Source organism: Coturnix japonica, chromosome 3 (assembly GCF_001577835.2).
Source record: "Coturnix japonica isolate 7356 chromosome 3, Coturnix japonica 2.1, whole genome shotgun sequence".
NCBI lineage: Eukaryota > Metazoa > Chordata > Aves > Galliformes > Phasianidae > Coturnix > Coturnix japonica.
The window spans coordinates 54,781,941-54,801,157 of NC_029518.1; the positions used below are offsets into that span (position 1 = coordinate 54,781,941).

At 35.7% G+C, this 19,217-nt stretch overlaps 1 protein-coding gene across 4 annotated transcripts in view; it reads right to left on the reverse strand.

The window, feature by feature from the left end:
- NKAIN2 (sodium/potassium transporting ATPase interacting 2) overlaps positions 1-19,217 on the reverse strand; it is a 485,175-nt gene that overhangs the window by 72,393 nt on the left and 393,565 nt on the right. For all 4 annotated transcript variants that reach the window (XM_015858732.2, XM_015858731.2, XM_015858734.2 and 1 more), the window contains exon 4: positions 1,701-1,901. In XM_015858732.2, the coding sequence (XP_015714218.1) occupies positions 1,701-1,901 (201 nt within the window). The remainder of the gene's footprint in view (positions 1-1,700; positions 1,902-19,217) is intronic.

Here is a 19,217-nt window from a genome sequence, read left to right on the forward strand (position 1 = left end):
CAAAATATAAGCAGCATAATGTTTTCAAAGACTGATGTAAGTGCACCTCAGTGGAGACAAATTTCTTTGTAACTTCTTGGCTATGGACAGTAGAAAACATCCTTAAAAAAATACCACAGTGCCACCAGTCTGTGAAAAAGCCAAGATCAACATTAGCTTGATCATTGTCATGAACTCACAAATAGAAAGCAAGTAACCAATTTGTAGGCTGCAATTTATGGATTTATAGTTAAAGTGCAAGATCTACTTAAGTGCCCATAAAAGGAAATTGAAAGGAAAGATTAATTTCTTTCTCCTAAAGGGAGATAAATCTGGTGCAAGGTTTGGGTTTGTTGAAAGCTAATTTACTGAAAATCAAGCAATATGTTCTGTTCCAGCCTTGTGTTATATGTTACTGAGCCACACCAAGTAATTCTTTTCTTTCTCAACACATTCTTATCACTGTGACATTATGCAAGTGCTTCTATTAGAAAACTAATGACGTGCTCGCTATCAGAAATGTGAAAATTACGTAAACAACAAAGTTTAAAGAACCAGGTCTAGAAAACTGGCCCATAGTATTACTGAGTTGCTTTTTATCTATGATAATTACATTTGCAGTACCATGAATGGAAATATAAAAATAGTTGTAGCTGCCCACAGCTACCAGATTACTGATGTTTTGTTATTCTGTGCCATTCTCCTGCTTTGTAAAGACTTTCTTATCTAGAAACACATTTCTGTTTAGGCAGAAATGCACAAAAAAACCTTGCTGCACCAAGAAAAGCATCAAGCTTGAACTATATATTCCTTGAGTTTCTTGTTCATCATTTATTGCACACCAAAAAAGCATGACTGCAAACCCAGAATAAAACAAAAAAGGACCAGATATCTTTTTCTGAGTTATGCATGAGTTAATAAAAATTGCCTGTAAATACTGTTGTAAAACTATTTTAATCTATTTACTTATTCACTCCTTTTTTTTTGTTGTTGTTGTTGTTCATTTATTTTGTACTTGTCTTGTTTCTTTTGTATCAGCTGTAACTTGCCAAAACTGAAGATGTGATATCTGGGCAAGAAATTCATTTTATATTCCAGATCTGCCCAATGTCTGCTTTGCTAACTGTTTTGTCAGGGTCCTTTTGCTTTCCTATAGTGGGGCCAGCTGAGGTGTATGGAGGAGACCTGGGAGGTAGATGGACTTTCAGGTAAATCTGCCACCAAGTTTCACATATGGAGCCCACACAGAGGTGCATTGACTTAGAGATATATTTGCCTGAACTCACCTGATGTTGGCCATTTACACCTAGACTAAGGAAAAGACAGATAGGGAAGCTGTTCACTTTTTGATTGGCTGGTGACCACACTGTGTTCTGGCAACTGTTCCAAAGACTTACATTAACGTTGGGGTCAGGATGAACAAATATCCTCTTTCTTTTGTCAGTATTGCCCCTCTTTGGACAAAATACTGGAATCTCTTGAGCAGAAGTTTATATAGTAGGAGTCATGTACTCAGGCACTGGACAAAATTTCTATATATAGTGACAGTTTTATTTGCAGTTACATATATATTTATCACTCTATATATGTTTATATTCATTATATATTAATAATTCCAACATTTAGAGAGAGGCCATAATGCTCTACTTTTCTGGTAGTAAGATTCACCAAGAAGAAAGCTAGAAAAGGCAACATGAGTGAGGGTATCTATATATACTTACTGCAAGGAAGATCTGAAGAGAACTGTGAGCCACTTCTATGTACTGATACTCAAGAAAACACCCCGAGACAGTGATATAACGATGATCCTCTGGAGCCCAGTCTGGTGCTGGTGTTACTGAAGTCACGGTGCAGCCTGGTCCATTCTCCATCCACCATGAACGATGCATTGAGATATTAAATGTCAAAATGAGATCTGTTTCCTGCAAAACAACATGGGGAGAATTGATGTTTTGGGATGGTACTCAGGTATTAAATGCTTTCAGCTAGAGATTTCACAGGACACATAAACAAGCAAAGAACACTGATAAAATCATGTATTCACATGCAAGAATTCATTTTCTGCAAGAAATGCAAGTAGCTGCACCTAGACAGGCAGAATTTTTTTGAAGCAGAAGAATAAACCTGCAAGCCAGGATCTGCTCCCAAACATTATACTAACTTGTACCATACAATCATTGATTATTATTCTATGGGAAACCACAGGGACAGATAGACATGCACATTTCACAGTAACCCTCCTGTACTCATTTGGCTATTTTGCTGGCATGATCTACAAAACTGTACAAGAGTCCTCAGTGCCTAAAAATTTACTATGTGTAGATCACATGCATTTTTTTTCACATGGAATCTGCAAAGCAGAATTCTGGCAACTCCATTGAAATATTAGAGAAGGATCAGAAAAAAGATTCTGTACAGCTGATTAAAAGCATTACATCTTTGCAAAGCCTGTCTTAGTCTTCTGTAGAAATATGCACAGAAACAGCTACTATGTGTTGCTTTGTCTAAAGACTTCTCAGCTTGTTAAATAAAAGGACAAAGAAGCCTGCAACCTTCAAGTCTCATGCAGCTGATACAAGGGAGCCAGTGCAAGAGATTCAGCCATGCTTTCCACTAAGACTGCATTTATGAATAGTTCATAGAGAATTAATGAATGATTAATATACATCATAAACAATACTACGGATATGACTTTCATAAATTATACTTGGTTGAAAATTACTTGAGGGTACTATACGCAGTTATAACAAAACTATGGACTTTGCGGATTCTGTAATAGCCTACAGTATTTACCAACTCTTTATAAATTATTTATATGTAACCTCATTGTAAAGTGTGACTATCTTGTCTATGTGCGCATGTGCTCAGTCATGCAAAAAAATTGCTTTTAAGTAATGTCTGTGCAGAGTCAAATTCTCCCCACACCTAACCTACATTTTTTCAGCGTGTTGATGACATTAATAATTAAAATTATCATAAAAATTTAAAAGGAAACTATTTAATTAAGCTTACCAAGACAAAAGGAAGATAATGTCATTCTGTAGCTATATGCTGTATACAAATTTCCCTTCCTTCAGAAAAAAGTCAATTTTTCAGTTTCACATATTTTTCCTTTTCATACTACTTCAAGCAAAAGTAACTCCACTGAGAGAGGTTTCAGATAATAATGTGACTGACAAATCAATTGATCTGTGATTACTCTGTAGCACAGCTGATATATATATAAAGATCAAGTTCTTAATTATATGCAGAATATTGCTACATTTAAAAAAAAGCAGTGACTACCCTTCCTGAGCACATCCACGTAACAGATGGCAAGAAGGACTATAAATATTTTTGTGATGAATAAATCTACATCCGCACAGCAGTATGATCCAGCAATTAATGTGCTCTGTGAGTAAATATGTGATGATTCATATAATTGAAAGATACAACTAACTTCAGACATTTTAAGATAATTAAAGCAATGAAGAACTTTTGGACAAACAACCCAAATTTTCTAGAAATTGACATATTTACATATGGCCTTCATGCAAAATAAACTTTTCCTTTCTCTAGGCTCCTCTGTAGCAAAGCTGCTAAGTGTAATGTCTGCCTATTGTTTCTTGTAAATGAGCTTTTTTTCCCCAACACTCAAGCCAGAAGACTATTTTTCTTTCTGTGCTCAGGGCTGTTAGAACTCGTTAGTAGTACACTGGCCTTTTAACCTTGTGTAAGAAGTTGAAGAATTAGTATTTTTGGAGCAACTTTGCTCAAAGAAATCAACTTATTCATGAATGATGAAAATAAAACTCCATTGCACTATTGTTAGAAGACCTTTAATTCATTCTAGTTGCCATGGAAAATTCTTAACGTCTAGTCTCTTATCAGAGCAACGGCATGAATGAGTAGAACTTATTGGCTGTCGTTATTTTATTCTTTGCAGTACCTTCAGAAAAGTCACAATGAACTAAAAACATTTTACAAAGTGCAGACATGGGATGAAATATGTATTCCTTAAAAAGGACAGGGATTAGCTGGCTGGCAGGAATCAGTTATTTGTTATGCATCTGCCAGATGATGTTAAAATGGATCAGGAGGAGCAAAGCAAAGATCAAAACTGGTCTCTGTGATTAGAATATTACCCTTCTAAAGACAGTTATCTTTGCTTACACAGGGTGCAGCAACCCAAAACTTTACAAGTTAAAAACACAAGTGCAAAGCAAATATAATCACACACTGAAATACTTATAATTAGACATGTAAATATAACTTCACAACATCTAGCTTTCTTACATCCCAGAATTTATGCCTAGATTAATATCTGAAATAATCCACTATATTCAGAAAATTCCACCACCCTCAAAACATCTTTTCACAATTTGAATTAATCTGAATACCATGATTTGGACTAAACAAGATTGTTTTGTTCAATTAATAGTCCTCTACTGCTTTTAAGTAAAACAAAACAAAACAAAACAAAACAAACAAACAAAAACCCTAGAGTCTACCAGATCTATATTTTATTCCTGTCTTCTAGCACTCAGTAAAATACCGCATTATTCCCTCTGCTCAAAAAATAGACCTGATACTTGTCACAGTTTTACATCACTTTATTCCTGGTATTTGTAAAAACAAGTCTTTCTGGTTTCAGCTGCTGCTCAGGGGTTGAGGGGTGCTGGCCAATGGGTGGTGAGACATGGTGTTGCTGGTGGGCTGCCACTAGGGTAGTTGTATTGTGAGCTGGGCATCAGTTAGCAGGTGGTAAGTGATTGCACTGTGGGTGTGTATACACATATATACATATTTATGTATACATGTATGTATAGGTATGTATAATCAAATTTTGTTTCCACATTTTTCTTTTAGCCTTAGAGCTATATTCTCTTTCCAGTTCTCTCCCTCATCCCACCTGGGTGGAAATGAGTGAACAGCTTTGCCGTGCTAAGCTCCTGCCAGGTTAAACCACAACACAAATAAGTAAATCCTGCTGAAAGCCACACTTCAAATCTTAACTTTGGATAACATGGTTGAAAAGGCTATCAGGCAGGGTCATTATCTTATATTTAATTACTTAATAAACAAGGTCAACTACAGAAAACAAAACAGTAAGTGGACGCAAACTCAGTTGTGGTAATACTACGCATCATTCAAGTCTGAGGGCAAATTCAGCACAAATAAAAATGACAAAGTCAGCTTTTCTAAACCAAACATAAGTTAGGTCCTGAAAATTCTTATCTCCAAAATTCGTGGGATAAGTATAGATGCAGAAGAAGCACTTTCACTGCAACAGCATCTGCCACAGTCAAATCTTTCAAAATATAAATTCGTACATGCTCTGATCTTGCCTGTAACATCTAGACTATCTACTCTGATATGCACTCATATTAGTAGACCATTTCCTGTGTTTCAGTAGTGAAGGTCACCCAACTAATGAAAAAGTTCAACTTTGTAGTGAGGAAAACAGATGAAAATTTGAATATCCTGATAGAACTGCATGAGCCAAAGAAAGCATGCTGTATCTGTCATTAACATCTTTAACGCTGAAAAGATTAAGAATTAATGTTTGAAAAATTTCTCTTGCCATTAACCCTGTTCACTGTTTGAACACAGTTTTAGTGGACATAGACTAAGTTTACAACAGAAGTAGCGGATTTTCTGACATCTCCAGTGTATTCGCCGTCTGTTTTCTTTTTGATATCTGTGGCTCAAACATCACCCAGGGAATTGCAGAGAAATAGTCTAATAAGCCTTGGAGCTATGAAACTCAACAAGAACTGTTGATATATATGCCAACATGATGAGGTTCACAGTCTGTACATCAAGGAAAATTTCATTATCTTAAATTCAACAGCTGCTTCCTTCATGGACACAAAAATACATCTGTATGAGCTTTATGGATGATCACTGTGATGCTTTTGTAAATCCTGCTGATATTTGTAAAGCCTGTTAATGAAAATTGGTGCATTAAAATAGATTTTGCTATTCACTGAGGACTGAAAATTCAGAGGAAAATATTTAGTAAAGCATGTTTGCTAACACTCAAGATGTGTTGATATTTGTAATGATTAGGAGCCAAACAAAGGCTGGAATTTGGAGGTCTCAGAGACTCAGATGTCAAAAACTAGAAACTGAGATCTCTTCAAATTAAGTCTCTAACCTTATCTATTTTAGGGTGGTTTGTGGGAAAAAAAAAAAAAAAAAGTAAAAAAAAAGAGTTGAGTTCTGCTGATTTTTTTTTTTTTTTTTTTTTTTTTGGTACATACAATACATAAAAACTTTTCCTGGAGCTAACTGAATGGTACATAACATTTTCTAGATGAGGGCAGCTGATGAAGAAAACAAAATTTTGCAAGAGATACCAGAAATGATTACAACTTTCTTTGCATTAAGGAGCAGCAGGAGGCCAGCAGTGCTCAAAATGAAGTTGTGTAGTAATTACAAGACAACACTGTTTCAATTATTTTGTTAGGTGTTCTGAGGCAGTTTAAAGAAGCTGACACCAAACGCAAAGTCAGGAGGAAAGAGATTCTCAGGCCACAGAAATGATGTTATCCCAAAAGTGGTGTTAGGAAACATAGGATTGTTGTCTTGTAGAAGGGCTTTGTTAAACACCATGCTGAGCACAAACACATACATTACACAACATGTAATAATTTAAATGCTTCCAGACAGCACTGTTTTTATATCCATTAAGATTTTAGAACAATTAAAAAGAAGCATGAGTGAGTTCAGAAATTGGAAAATGTGTTATTGTCTCAGTCAGTTTAGCTCAAATCTAGCCCAGATGATTGTTATCAAGAGTCGTCATCTGAGGAAAGGTTGAAACAAGCTAAAATTTAAAATGCATAAGCAGTCCTCACAACCAACTTACATTCTTTTTGTGAAACAGGCAAATTTATATGCTTTGAATTTGTTTACAGTCAATAGAGTGTACCCAGCTGTAGGAGAGAGTTAAGTATCTCTCAAGGACTCTGAAAAGCTGCTGACAGAACCTAAATAAGATGTTGAACAGGAAGGTGGCTACACAAGGAAGCACAGAGGCAAAGTGAAGTAGGGGTTATACAGAGATGACTCACATGACCTGTTACAGCAGTGATGTGGAAAATGATTCTGTACTGACTACTTCAGGTTCTTTCACTGTAATCCAGACCACAATTGGCCAGACCGGCAAATTTACAAATTCAGCTTCAGATCTGAAACCGTACAGCATTCATGTAGCTTGCAAATTTGCGCCAGTAAAACAAAGTCAAATTGGTAAAGCCCAGGCTCAGCAGTATGTGCACAAAGCCTGAGTACAGCAGTCTCTGTTGCAACACCAATTAATATTTATGCAAGGAAGTTTCTGATTTTAACACAGTTTACACCTAAATGTGACTTCTATCCATCTGTAATGCAAGGGAATATACAACTACAATTGTACTATGTGACACAGGAAACCCTATAATGCAGCTTGCAGTGCTAATGTGTGGCTAGAGTTCCTCGTACCTGACTTGTGTTTGCATTACAGAGTCTGAAAATCACCTTTGTTTCGTTTCTGAAAGGTTCTATTTGTTGTTTAAACAAAGACATTTATCAAAGAACTATATTATGTGACTCCAATAAACTTTAGTTCATAAAGAGTTCATTTATGTCCTTGCTGGTGATGATATTTATTAAAATACCTAAGGCGATATTCAGCCCTGATAAATTTAACTCGTTTCACTTTATATGCAGTAATCAATTTAACAGTAGGTGAAGTTACTCTCCCTTTTCTGGTACAATACTGCGTAACTCAACACAGACCACAAATTAGTTTTACTAAAACTAATTTGATTACCCACTACTCTTATCTAACTTCAGAAATAATATCTTTTCTTGGACACAGAGCTAGTTACAATTGTTTTGTATATAGGCTACTTCCAGCATTTGAGAATTATTATAGTTATTTCTTAGAAACAAATTCATGCTTTCTCCTGTTCCACAGCTCCTAGTTCTTTCCACACTGTACTTCATAAATCATTTTGAAGGATGATGCTGCTTAGAAATATCTGTTGAATTTGGAGACTAGTTTTAGCTTAAAAAGTGAAAAGAATGGGAACAATATCACAAAAATTACTTCAACATTTTCAGTAGAATAATATTACACTTTTTCTAATTTGACTTAAGGCATTTAAGCAGTGCATACAAATTGGAACAGAAAATCTTAGGGCTCTAAATATCTGCTGTAAGTGATATATATTTAATTCTTCTCTTTCCTTGATTCAGAAATGAAAAGCAAGCTACTTCACAAACTTCTATTCTGACACTGCAAGTCTCATGAAAACAGAGAAAAAAAAACCCAACACCATTATCATCTACATTAATAAACAAGCCACAACATCAAACAACTTGATGTTAGCAAACATTTCAAGTGCACTTCTGTTCCTCTTGTGAGCTATTGCTAAAGCCTGATGATGCCCACCGCTTCTGTAAACTACAGCCTCATAAGGACAATTTGAGGCCATTTAAAAAGATTCAGTGCATAACTCTGGGTAAATGTATGGGTTTTATTAAGTTTTCAGAAGCATACCCTAAAGAATAATATCATGATGCCATCCTAGATGTTTTTAGCTAGTATGAAAGAAAGTACCTAATATACTGCAAAAGAATCAGTAGCAGTTTAAACCAGTTAAAATACTAAATCACAGATGAATAGGCTGCCATTTGCATTTTGACCGCTCTGCATGCAAGGCAGCTAAAGCATAGATGACTACCAGCATAATATTGGAGCATCTAATATGATACAGCAGAATTAGCTCAATAAAAACATCCAGCAATTTGCTAGCTTTATACTTAGCATCAGTTCCATCTGCACATAACATTTGTATATAAAATGTATAAAAATTATGCAGATCCATTCTACAGCATCTCAGTTTTTAACTGATGATGCTATCATGTGATGAGTTATCTTCCAGATAATCTAGTCCTCCCTAAAGCTCTTTACCTCAACTTTTATTTCCTGTGATTTACTTCTCTTTCTTCTTAGATACAAATATTTTCATCAGATATTTTATGGAAGATGCAATGGTTAACAAATGATACATTGTTAATTAATGATGCAACAAATGCTCTTTGGCATTATGTTTCCCAGTGTAGTCCTACCTTGCTTGTGCTCTTTTTATGCTCTTGCATTATGCTCTTTTTAGTAGTAAAATGACAGTAAGAATAGAGATAAATAATGCAGATTTATTCAAACACCTCCATTTTAAAACACTATTTCCCTCATGCTTTTCACTTCAGGTACTAAGTGAAATTATAAAAGAGATTATATTATTATTATTTTTTAATATAAACACAACACAGAAAATCCTATTAACTGAGAAGGAGCTAATATCATGTAGGCATCTTTAAAAATTAATTCCTAAATCAGCAACATATTAGTGAACTCAGTGACAATTCATGTCAAGTGTCAATTCTGCTGTCACTAAAGACACATTTAGATGCTTTGCTCCATCTCACAGGACTGTGCAAAAGGATAAATTACTTTTCAGTTCACATTTATATTGACTAGTTAAAGACAATGTGAAAGGGGTAATGTTCTTTTTCCATATTCCTCTTTCACCTGAGTCTGCAATTTTCTCATCCTAATGCGAGAAAGCAAACTCTGCCTTCTGTGTCTGAGTGCCAGCTGGGAGGGGAGCAGTCTGTATGGCCTGGAGGTCCTAGTAGGTAATAAAGTGATCATGGTCCAGCAGGTGCCTTCATGGCAAACAAGTACAACAACATTCTGTGCAGTAACAGCAGCAGGTGGAGGAAGGTGATCATTCTCTGCTGAGAACTTGTGACATTACACTAGAGCGCTGGGTCCAGTACTGGGTTCCTAAGCACAAGAGAGTCATGGGCACAGTGGGTGAGTCCACAGTGAAGGCCACCTAGATGATCAGGAACTGGAACATAGGACATGTGAGATGTATGATGCACAAGGACAAGAAGCAAACACTAGTTAGAATGCTGTAAATTCTGAACAGAACTAAGGATTGTAAGGATTGTTTACTTGTAGATTTTTTTTTTTTTTTTTTTAAACCACGAGAGGTCAAACACTAGGAGAGGTTACCAGAGATGAGGAAAAGTCTCCAGCCTGTTTGATACTCCAAGCTTGATCAGGAAAGCACCTTTTTAGGTAACCTTGTTGGCCCTCCTTTGAGAAGAAAGTTGCCCTAGGTAGCTTTACAGCCTAAATCATTCTATAACATATGAGTTTTCCCTTGAAGATTTTCAATGTTTCTACTGTTCTTCAGAAACAACATTAATTAAAAAAAGAAACAACAAATCAACCAACTAAACAAGCCACAACCCCTTTAAAAAAGCAACTAATCCAACAAAGCAATTACAGAATAAATTGGCTTTCCATAGCTTGACCATTCTCGGAGTATCCCTCAAAATCCTTTAACACACTGGGAGCACAGCAGTAGTAAGTAAACAACGGCTCAAATCTGACTTGTATGCTGGGCTTATAAATAATACGTGATCTACTTCAACAGGGAAAACATATTTCTAGGAACCAATAACAGTCATTTAACTTAAATGCTTTTAGCTTTGAACAAGCTGGATGTATGTCCTTGGGGATGAAGAAAGAAAAGATTGCATTGGAGTGGCACAGAAATTGGGCCTGAAGATACTGTAGAGATTACTAGTGATGCAGCTTGAAGCTCTTTAACTTACTAATGAAATATCACAGCTAATTCAGAATAAACTAATAATAGTGGTCAAGCTTCTTTCAAAAAGACTTCTGTTTCAGTCATTCTACTTGAATCACAGCATCACAATATTAAGGTGTGCATATTTTATTTGCAAGCAGTTCATGCTGGTTAACTAAAATTTCACTTAAGAAAATCACTTCAGTATACCGGTTTATATCCACAGACCCTCCTGTTTCTAGCCAAGATTGAGATGAAATACTAGGAGCAATGATCTCTAATGAGTGCAGCTTGAGAGAGGTAACCTGAACAGAGATCCATCTCTGTAGACTGAATCAGTGATGGAAAACTTTATTTAAGAAGCTGTCAGGAAGTAGATTTACTATTCTAACTGTGGTGTCTATGTCAGTTCCTTAAATTAAGTTTTCAGAAGCTGATTTAGCCCAGGGAAATGCAGAAATTTGGTTGAACTGTCTCTTGAGGCTGCTTATACTAAATTTTTTGTTTGTGTTTAGTGCTAATGCAGAATTAGAGGAACTTCACTGTCAAGATGTTAGAAGATCAATGCTTTCATTACTCTGAATTGGAAAGGTGATATACACAATAAACCACTCACAGGGGAAAGAACGTTACAAAGAGAAAATCTTCGATTTTCCCGGTGTTTAAGAATATTGCAGAACAGTGAATTCAGAGAATAGTGTTTAATTTTTTTCAGTTGAGAAATAAACATACGTAACTAAGTTTATTAAATATAGTCTGGGTACAAATATTTTCCTGGGAACATGTACCTGCTCGATGGAAAAACTGAAACTTCAGAAAATAATTCTGTTTCACAGTTTCTACATAAGAGCATTGCTATTAAATGCATGAAATACATGACATACTCTCTCTTTCAAGTAAAACTCTATTCATAAAACACATGTAAGAGGAATCTTATATCTAAACACACAGCTTTTACATTAACAGCACTGATTTTCCTTCCTTCAACAAACACATTTAAAATATTAAAGCTAAAGCAGTCTTCTGGGATGTACAGTAGTACAGTTCTGGCTTTATTGGGAAATAAAATCTTCTAGAACAGACAGCAATAAATGTTTTTCTAACTTAAAAAAAAATGTTGAAATTTCATCTAAATGAGACATCTGTTTTAATATATGTAAGGAATGTATCTCTTAAAAAAGAAAAAAGTGAAATACTTAGCCTATAGCAGAGTAAGGGCTGAAAATAAAGACTGAAGTCTTCTCTTCTCCCCCACCCCCCACCCCGCCAACTAAAGTGCTAGGAAATAGTAAACACCTCAGTTCTGTCCCTGTGCTACCCAAGTACTACAGTATAACATTTAATTACACATTATTTCATCAACCTGAGCTAAATACACGCCATCATATAACATTCTATTGTTATGCTACCCTCATATTTTTCAGTCTTACAATTCAATATGACCTGCAGAGACTTACAACTAGATCCTAGATAAGATTAGAATTTAGCTTTATGTGCTGTTAATAGTTCCATTAAACTACTAGGACTCATCACATATGAAAATATGAAATTTGTTATATTTTAACTAGACTTCCAGATAAACATTTTTGAAAGATGCACAGTGAATGCATATGTCATTCCATACTACCAGTAAGATATCTTTTTTAACTTGGACACGTTTTTTTCAACTGACTTTGTCTCATCTTATGATAAATGCATTATTATTTCCCTACATACTGAAGAGAATGTCATATGAGACAAAGTTCCATGTTGTCAAAACTGAGACAGATATGCCTTGCCTTACCCGATAAGGCTTTCCACAAAAGGCAAAACTAAATCCAGACTGAAACTTGAGTAGATCACGGTCACAATTTAAAGACACGCATAATGCTTTAATGCAATAACGCGATGGAAATTACAGCAGCAACAGCAGGGTAACATAACCCTAGGCTACAACAAATGAGGATGAGCCCAAATGCAGCAAACATAAATACAGGAAAAAAAGGAAGAAAACCAGCTTACTCTTAAAAGGTCTCAAGTACACAGGCATTTCCAGCAAACTACTCTTGTCTCCATTGTCAACCCTTAAATGAGGTCTGGGAAGGCATGGATCCTGGCCCCACCCTTTCCAGTCACTCAGGTGCACTGCATACAGATGAGATCCCCTGGGCTGGCCCAGTCTTCCCACCAGGTGTTCAATCACTGTTTCAGGCTGTGACTTAGCATTTCTGCTACAACATGATAAACTGATTTACATACAGTTTGGATTAAAAATAAATAGTTGTATTTATACATACTTGATAATCATGAGTACTTGCTTTAGAGCATGTATTTTATGCAGCTGTATATGCTAAGATAATTTTACTACTAATACTTGATGGTTACTGGAACAGGTTGGTCAAAGAAGTTTTGCATTTCTCCTCCCTGCAGGTGTTCAGACTCAGACTTGGATGAGGCTTTGTGCAACCTGATTGAGTGGAAGCTGTCTCTGCATATGGTGATGATTTTTAAAGGGCCCATCCAAACCAAACCATTCAATGATTCTATGTACTAGAATATCCGTATCATAGACTTGAAATTTGCTCATACGTGAACATATATTCTAGTTAAACATATAACATGAAATTTATTTTGGAATAGTGCTACATTTCTGCTTGAATATTAAGGTCATTGTTTTCCTTTATCTATATGTATAATTCCAATACTTCCTGAGACTTTTGGAAATGTGGCACTCACCATCTATGAGCTCATGCAGCCTGAGAAATGTGAGGACTAAGAAAATATTCCTGGGGTCTGTGACAGTGGAAAACTGAATTCTGTTTCAACAAAATGTATGACTGATTGATGGATACCTATGACTGTGGTGGTACTGGAATCAATTACCTGAGGAGGCCAGTAACTCTCTCAAAAATTCCAAACTTCCAACCTATTCAGTTGGAACTGTCAGCTTCTCAGATCCACCCCAAACTGGACAGAAGACAAGTTAGACATAAGAATGGTAATGGTATCAAAACTTTCTGTAGAATTCAGGATTTTCATGATTTAAATGGGTATAATATGACTTAAAAAATGCAATTTGCAGGCAAGTAACTTTTACCTAATTCTATAAGGAATAATCAGTTTGCAAACTGAAAATTACAAGCTCTGTACTAGGAGATTAAGGCAATGTAATGCACTTAGGATTTTTTTTCTGACATCATAGCACTGAGTTGCCAGAAATAGAAAGTCATGAATACTAAGTTATAAGAAAATCCCAGTTATAGTAAAAAAAGTATTATGAGAATGCATAAAAATAATTGTATAAACAATAGCAGAGAGATAGAAGGAGAAACTGTATTCGGGATGCAATCAGACTTTCAAAAATCAACTGCACTAATTTCAGTACCTGTTTTTATTAAATGGACAGAATAGGGATAAGATTTTTTACTTTTTTTCCCCTCTAGGGCTGATGCAAGTAGAATTTCCTGGAGCTCAAGTTGTCATATTTATCACAATTGTCTTTTCTGATTTATTAAAATACATTAATGCAACTGAAAAACTGGAATGTAAGAATAACTTGTAGCAGCACTGAGCATGTTTGGTTCATGTTTTATTCAGAAGATTAAAATATGATATCACCTGATTTTGAATCTTTAAATTTAAATCTGCCTGCGAAATGAAGTTGCCTTTGGTATATTCCGGATTCAGCAATGGGAAGCTTGCCTGTGATAGATTAATTCTGTGGTTAGCAGGACAGATAGTCATGTGCATAAGTTTTGTTTTCCTACAAAACTGAAAATAGTTTTCCTAGTTTCCATTTTGTTTTTTTAACGATGATCTTCATAACTTTCAAGTTTTAATTTCCTACTAAATATTATTCTGCATTTTAGCTGCAATGATACTGGATCTTTCCCCTGAAAAACTCCAGTCCCTGCTTCCTTTGCAGAGGAAGTATCTGTAGCTATCACCTAAAACTCATATAACATGTCCATGGATATACAAGATACACTGGCTCTTGTATCTTGCCATGAGTTCAAATGCATATAAAATATCATCGGATAAGGCTCTTACATCTAGTTTTAAATTAGATAATCATTGGACAAACATACAATATTAGTTCCTGATAATAGCTGATCAAAGTTTATGATTTCTGCTCTACATGCATTAGCTCTATTCTGTTCAATATTACAATACCAAATCAATCATTAGTGGAAGTGTTTGTTCAGTAATGATAAACATTTCCACTGGATCTCTAGATAGAATTCATTGAAATGAAGGTCCTAATATTACCACGGGATGTCAAATAAAAAATCATACTTTACATTTCCTATTAAAATCCACTATTGCTTTCTTAGAAGTATATTACTCTTGTGATGCAGAACAGACTGTTTGAATAAACATGGAAAAAATATATATCAAGACAGAACTAAATCTCTGATAAACCTCAAATGTGAGATTGTAAACTCCTTGATCAGAAGAGTTGGAAAATCTCATGAATAAGGGGATACATATTAGATATACTTTATAGAGTTAGAATTTCACTTTTTTATGAAGTCGTGCGCATTGTTTAACCATTCACACCAGAGCTACGTACTGCAGAAACAGAATATAAGCAGACCTCTGTTCACTGCTATAAAATGGCAGGATGTTCTTTAAGCTACTGTATTTGCATTGCATAATATGGCTGAAAACCTGATTCTCTCCAAGCCATTAAGAATAAACATCTTCAGGGGAAAAACAGAGCTGATGCAAAGATACATGCATAAAGACCTGTATCTCTCCTTATGTGCATATATGTACACATACACAGGTTATCCTCTGTGTAAGGAAGAGCAATGAGTGAAATCAGTGGATTTTTTTTTTTTTTTGGTCAGACTGGTGAAGTTCCCACTGACAAGAAAAGGGGAAACAACCGCCATTTTCAAGAAGTGATAAAAAGAAGATCCAGGGAACTACAAGACAATCAGTCTCAACTGAAGATCATGGAGCAGATACTCCTGAAGGCCCTACTAAGGCATATGGAAAATAAAAATGAGGAGATAGGTGGTAACCAACTTGGCTTCATTAATGGCAAGTCAGACTTGACAAACCTGGTGGCATTTGATGATGGAGTTACAGCATCAGTGGATAAAGGAAGAGCAACTGACATCATCTACCTGGACTCGTGCAAAGCATTTGACACTGTCCTGCATGACACCCTGGTTGCCAAATTGGAGAAAAATGGATTTGATGAATGGACCACTTGCTGGATAAGGAACTGGCTGGATGGTTGCACTCAGAGAGCTGCGCTCAGTATCCAAATGGAGACCAGTGATCAGCAGCATCCCTCAGGGATCGGTAGTGGGATTGGAGTCATTTAAAATCTTTGTAGGCAACATGGACAGTGGGATCTAGTGCACCCTCAGCAAGTTTGCGGATGGCACCAAGCTGAGTAGTGCAGCTGACACTCCAGGGGGAAGAGATGCTACCCAGAGGGACCTGGACAGGCTTGAGAGGTGGGCCCATGCCAACTTTATGAAGTTCAACAAGGCCAGGTGCAAGTGCATCTGGGCTGGGGCAATCCCAAGCACAGATACAGGATTAGTGGAGGAAGACTTGAGAGCAACTCTGAGGAGAAGTGTTGGCTGATAATTCAACATGAGCCAGCAATGTGTGCCTGCAACCCAAAAAGCCAACTAAATCCTACAACTGGGTTGCATTAGGAGGAGATTGACCAGCAGGATGAGGGAGTTTCTGCCCCTCCACTCTGTTCTTGTCAGATCCCACCTGGAGTACTGCACCAGTCCAATTCTGTGACCCCAAACACAAGAAGGAAATCAAACTGTTGAAAGCAGATCCAGAGGAAGACTGTGAAGATGATCAGAGGGCTGGAGCATCTCCTCTGTGGAGGCAGGCTGACAGATCTGGGGCCCTTCAGCCTGGAGAAGAGAAGGCTCCGGAGAGACCTTATAGTGGCTTTACAGTACCTGAAGTGGGCCTAAAGAAAAGCTGGGGAAGGACATTAAATAAGGGGATGAAGCAACAAAACAAGGGGAAATGGCTTTAAACTAGGTAAAGAGGGTAGATTTAGACTAGATACTAGGAAGATGTTATTTACTGTGAGGGTGGTGAGAGACTGGAACAGATTGTCTAGCAAGCCTGTGGATGCCCTGCATACCTTAGCAACTTCTTTGTAATATCCCTAAGTAGGCTGTCCCTTCACCCAGAGGGCATAGACACTCTTTTGCTTCCAGAGTCTCAACAGTAGTTCCTGATTCATCCACACCGATCTTCTTCCCCTCTGGCTCACCTTGTGGCATTCAAGAACAGCCCGGTATTGTGCCTTTAAGATTTCCATTTTGAGGAGATGGAGTATCAGAGAAATAATTGCAAATAAAGCAAACCCATCTAAAATTTCTATTAGTAGAAGCTAGAATCAAAGTCAATTTCTAAATAGATTTCAGGGCAGGACTAAACTTACTTAACTTGAATCTTCTGAAAGTTAGGAGTCTGCTCTAAAACTAAAAGCTTTGGTTGAGCTATAGGCAATGGAGAGGATCAGGTAGCATTAGATTGCAACTGTTAACCTTTCTGTTCTTACAGATCAAAAATGTCTATAAATGTAAATGTACTTGAATTACATTTCATGCATTGCAATATTGAAATCTCTGCTCTGTCCTTCAAAATGCATTATTTTTGCAATAATGATAATTTCTTTAGACCTAAATGACTTATCATAACAGATATGTACATGGCTGCACATGGTTGAGTATACATATGCTACTCTGTTACAATGAGTACTACATATGCACACTCTGTTCATTTCAGGATTATTTAAATATCTGTTTGTTATCTTCAATACTAATCTCATAAAAGTAACAGACTGCTATTTTGTAACATGTTAACACAATGAGGTTATATTACAACAAGCATAAACAATCTATCCTCACTTATATTCTTCATAGTGCAAAAGAGATTTCTTTATCTAGACTATAAATTAGATACCTTCCTTGAAAGTCCTACTGGAGATACTCACTCTACTCCTACATAGCCTGAGAGTGTATTTGTCTTAATCTGTCCATAGGAGGAAAAGATAATATGCATTGCCTTAAATAAAAACTGAAAAATATTTCCTTTGAACAAAAGAGTATTTGAAGCACTTTCATTAAAATAAATAAATAAATAAATAAATAAATAGATAGATAAAGGTTGGATAAAGGATGAACAGTGGGAAATCTGTGAAAAGGTTAATCTTTTCATGTTTTTTAAAATTTATTTAATGTCTTATTGAATGAAAATCACATAGATAAAGATATCTTTATTTCTCTGAGGTTTGAATTAGAAATATATTTCAAATTAATCTATCAAGATGATGAACTTTAGTTTAGTAATCAGATAGAGCATGAAGTTCATTGAAAATGCTTTTCAGCAAACTCCCTGCTGTTATCACAGATCATCACAATTGAGCCAGTACAAAGAAAACTGTGCAATTTAGTGGGAAATATATTTAAAATAGTACTTCTATTTTTGCTTCCTTAACTTTTGTAACATTTGTATATAGAAATATACATTGAACTGGAAAACTACATTCTGGTAAAAGAGAATTCCAAAGTGACTAAGAAGGAGAAATCTAATAGACCATACTAATACATACACTGTACATGTAATATATGTGCCGAAAACAAAGCGTAGAAATAAAAGGGTGACTCATTTCCATTTCAAAAACCCATCAACAAGAAAAAATAAATGTTGCGTGTATTATTTGCTTTAATGCATCTGGTAAATTTAGGGCAAAATCTTTACTATTCAACCCTCCTTTCAACACTACTAGCATAAGCAATATTTACTTCCATAAATTTAAGTATATATTGTGGATTCCTCTGTATCAGAAAGTTACATATTTAATAAATTCTAACATTTTATGTAATCCAGGCCCTAAGCTTTTAAAGATAAGTATACTGCAATTAGTCTAATGAATCTAATGAATCCTTTAATTTTATAATCTCCAGTGGAATCCTATCTATCTTCTAGATGTTATAATAATTATTTTACAAACTGACATAAGAGTTCCCTCAGTAAAGGCATTAGATGAAGCCTAACACTAACTAAACCACCCAAAGCAGAAAAACTAGTCGTTAATATTTATGAAGAACATACACAGAAAAATTCATCCACTTGGAGGCCCTAGAAGATCTTATGACCTCATTACTGTGGCTATATGGTTATCAGCATTGAACCTAGACCAAATAAATCCGACATGATTCTGTATACACAGAATGCTATCTTACATCTTTCCTGCAATGAAAATTATACATTAGAGCTATTCTTCATTTTCTATTTACTTGACTCTGATTTGCACAATACTACTACCCTTTTCCTGGTTGAAAGGGTTGTTGAATCACTTGTAAATTTATTTTAACCAATATACTTTGCAAGGAAGAAATAAAAAGCCTAGTGGCTTTCCACTTCTCATTCATTCTCCTCCCTTTTTAAATAGCTTTTCGAAGAGGAAGTAGTAGACTTTGAATAGTACAAAATAACTATATCACAAAGCTAGCTCTAGTGAACAAAGAAAACAAATAAACATAAGAACTGATAAGAATTAACAATCTCTACCTTGTATGCTGCAAAAGAGGTACCCTTGGAAAACAGTAGGGTGTGAAC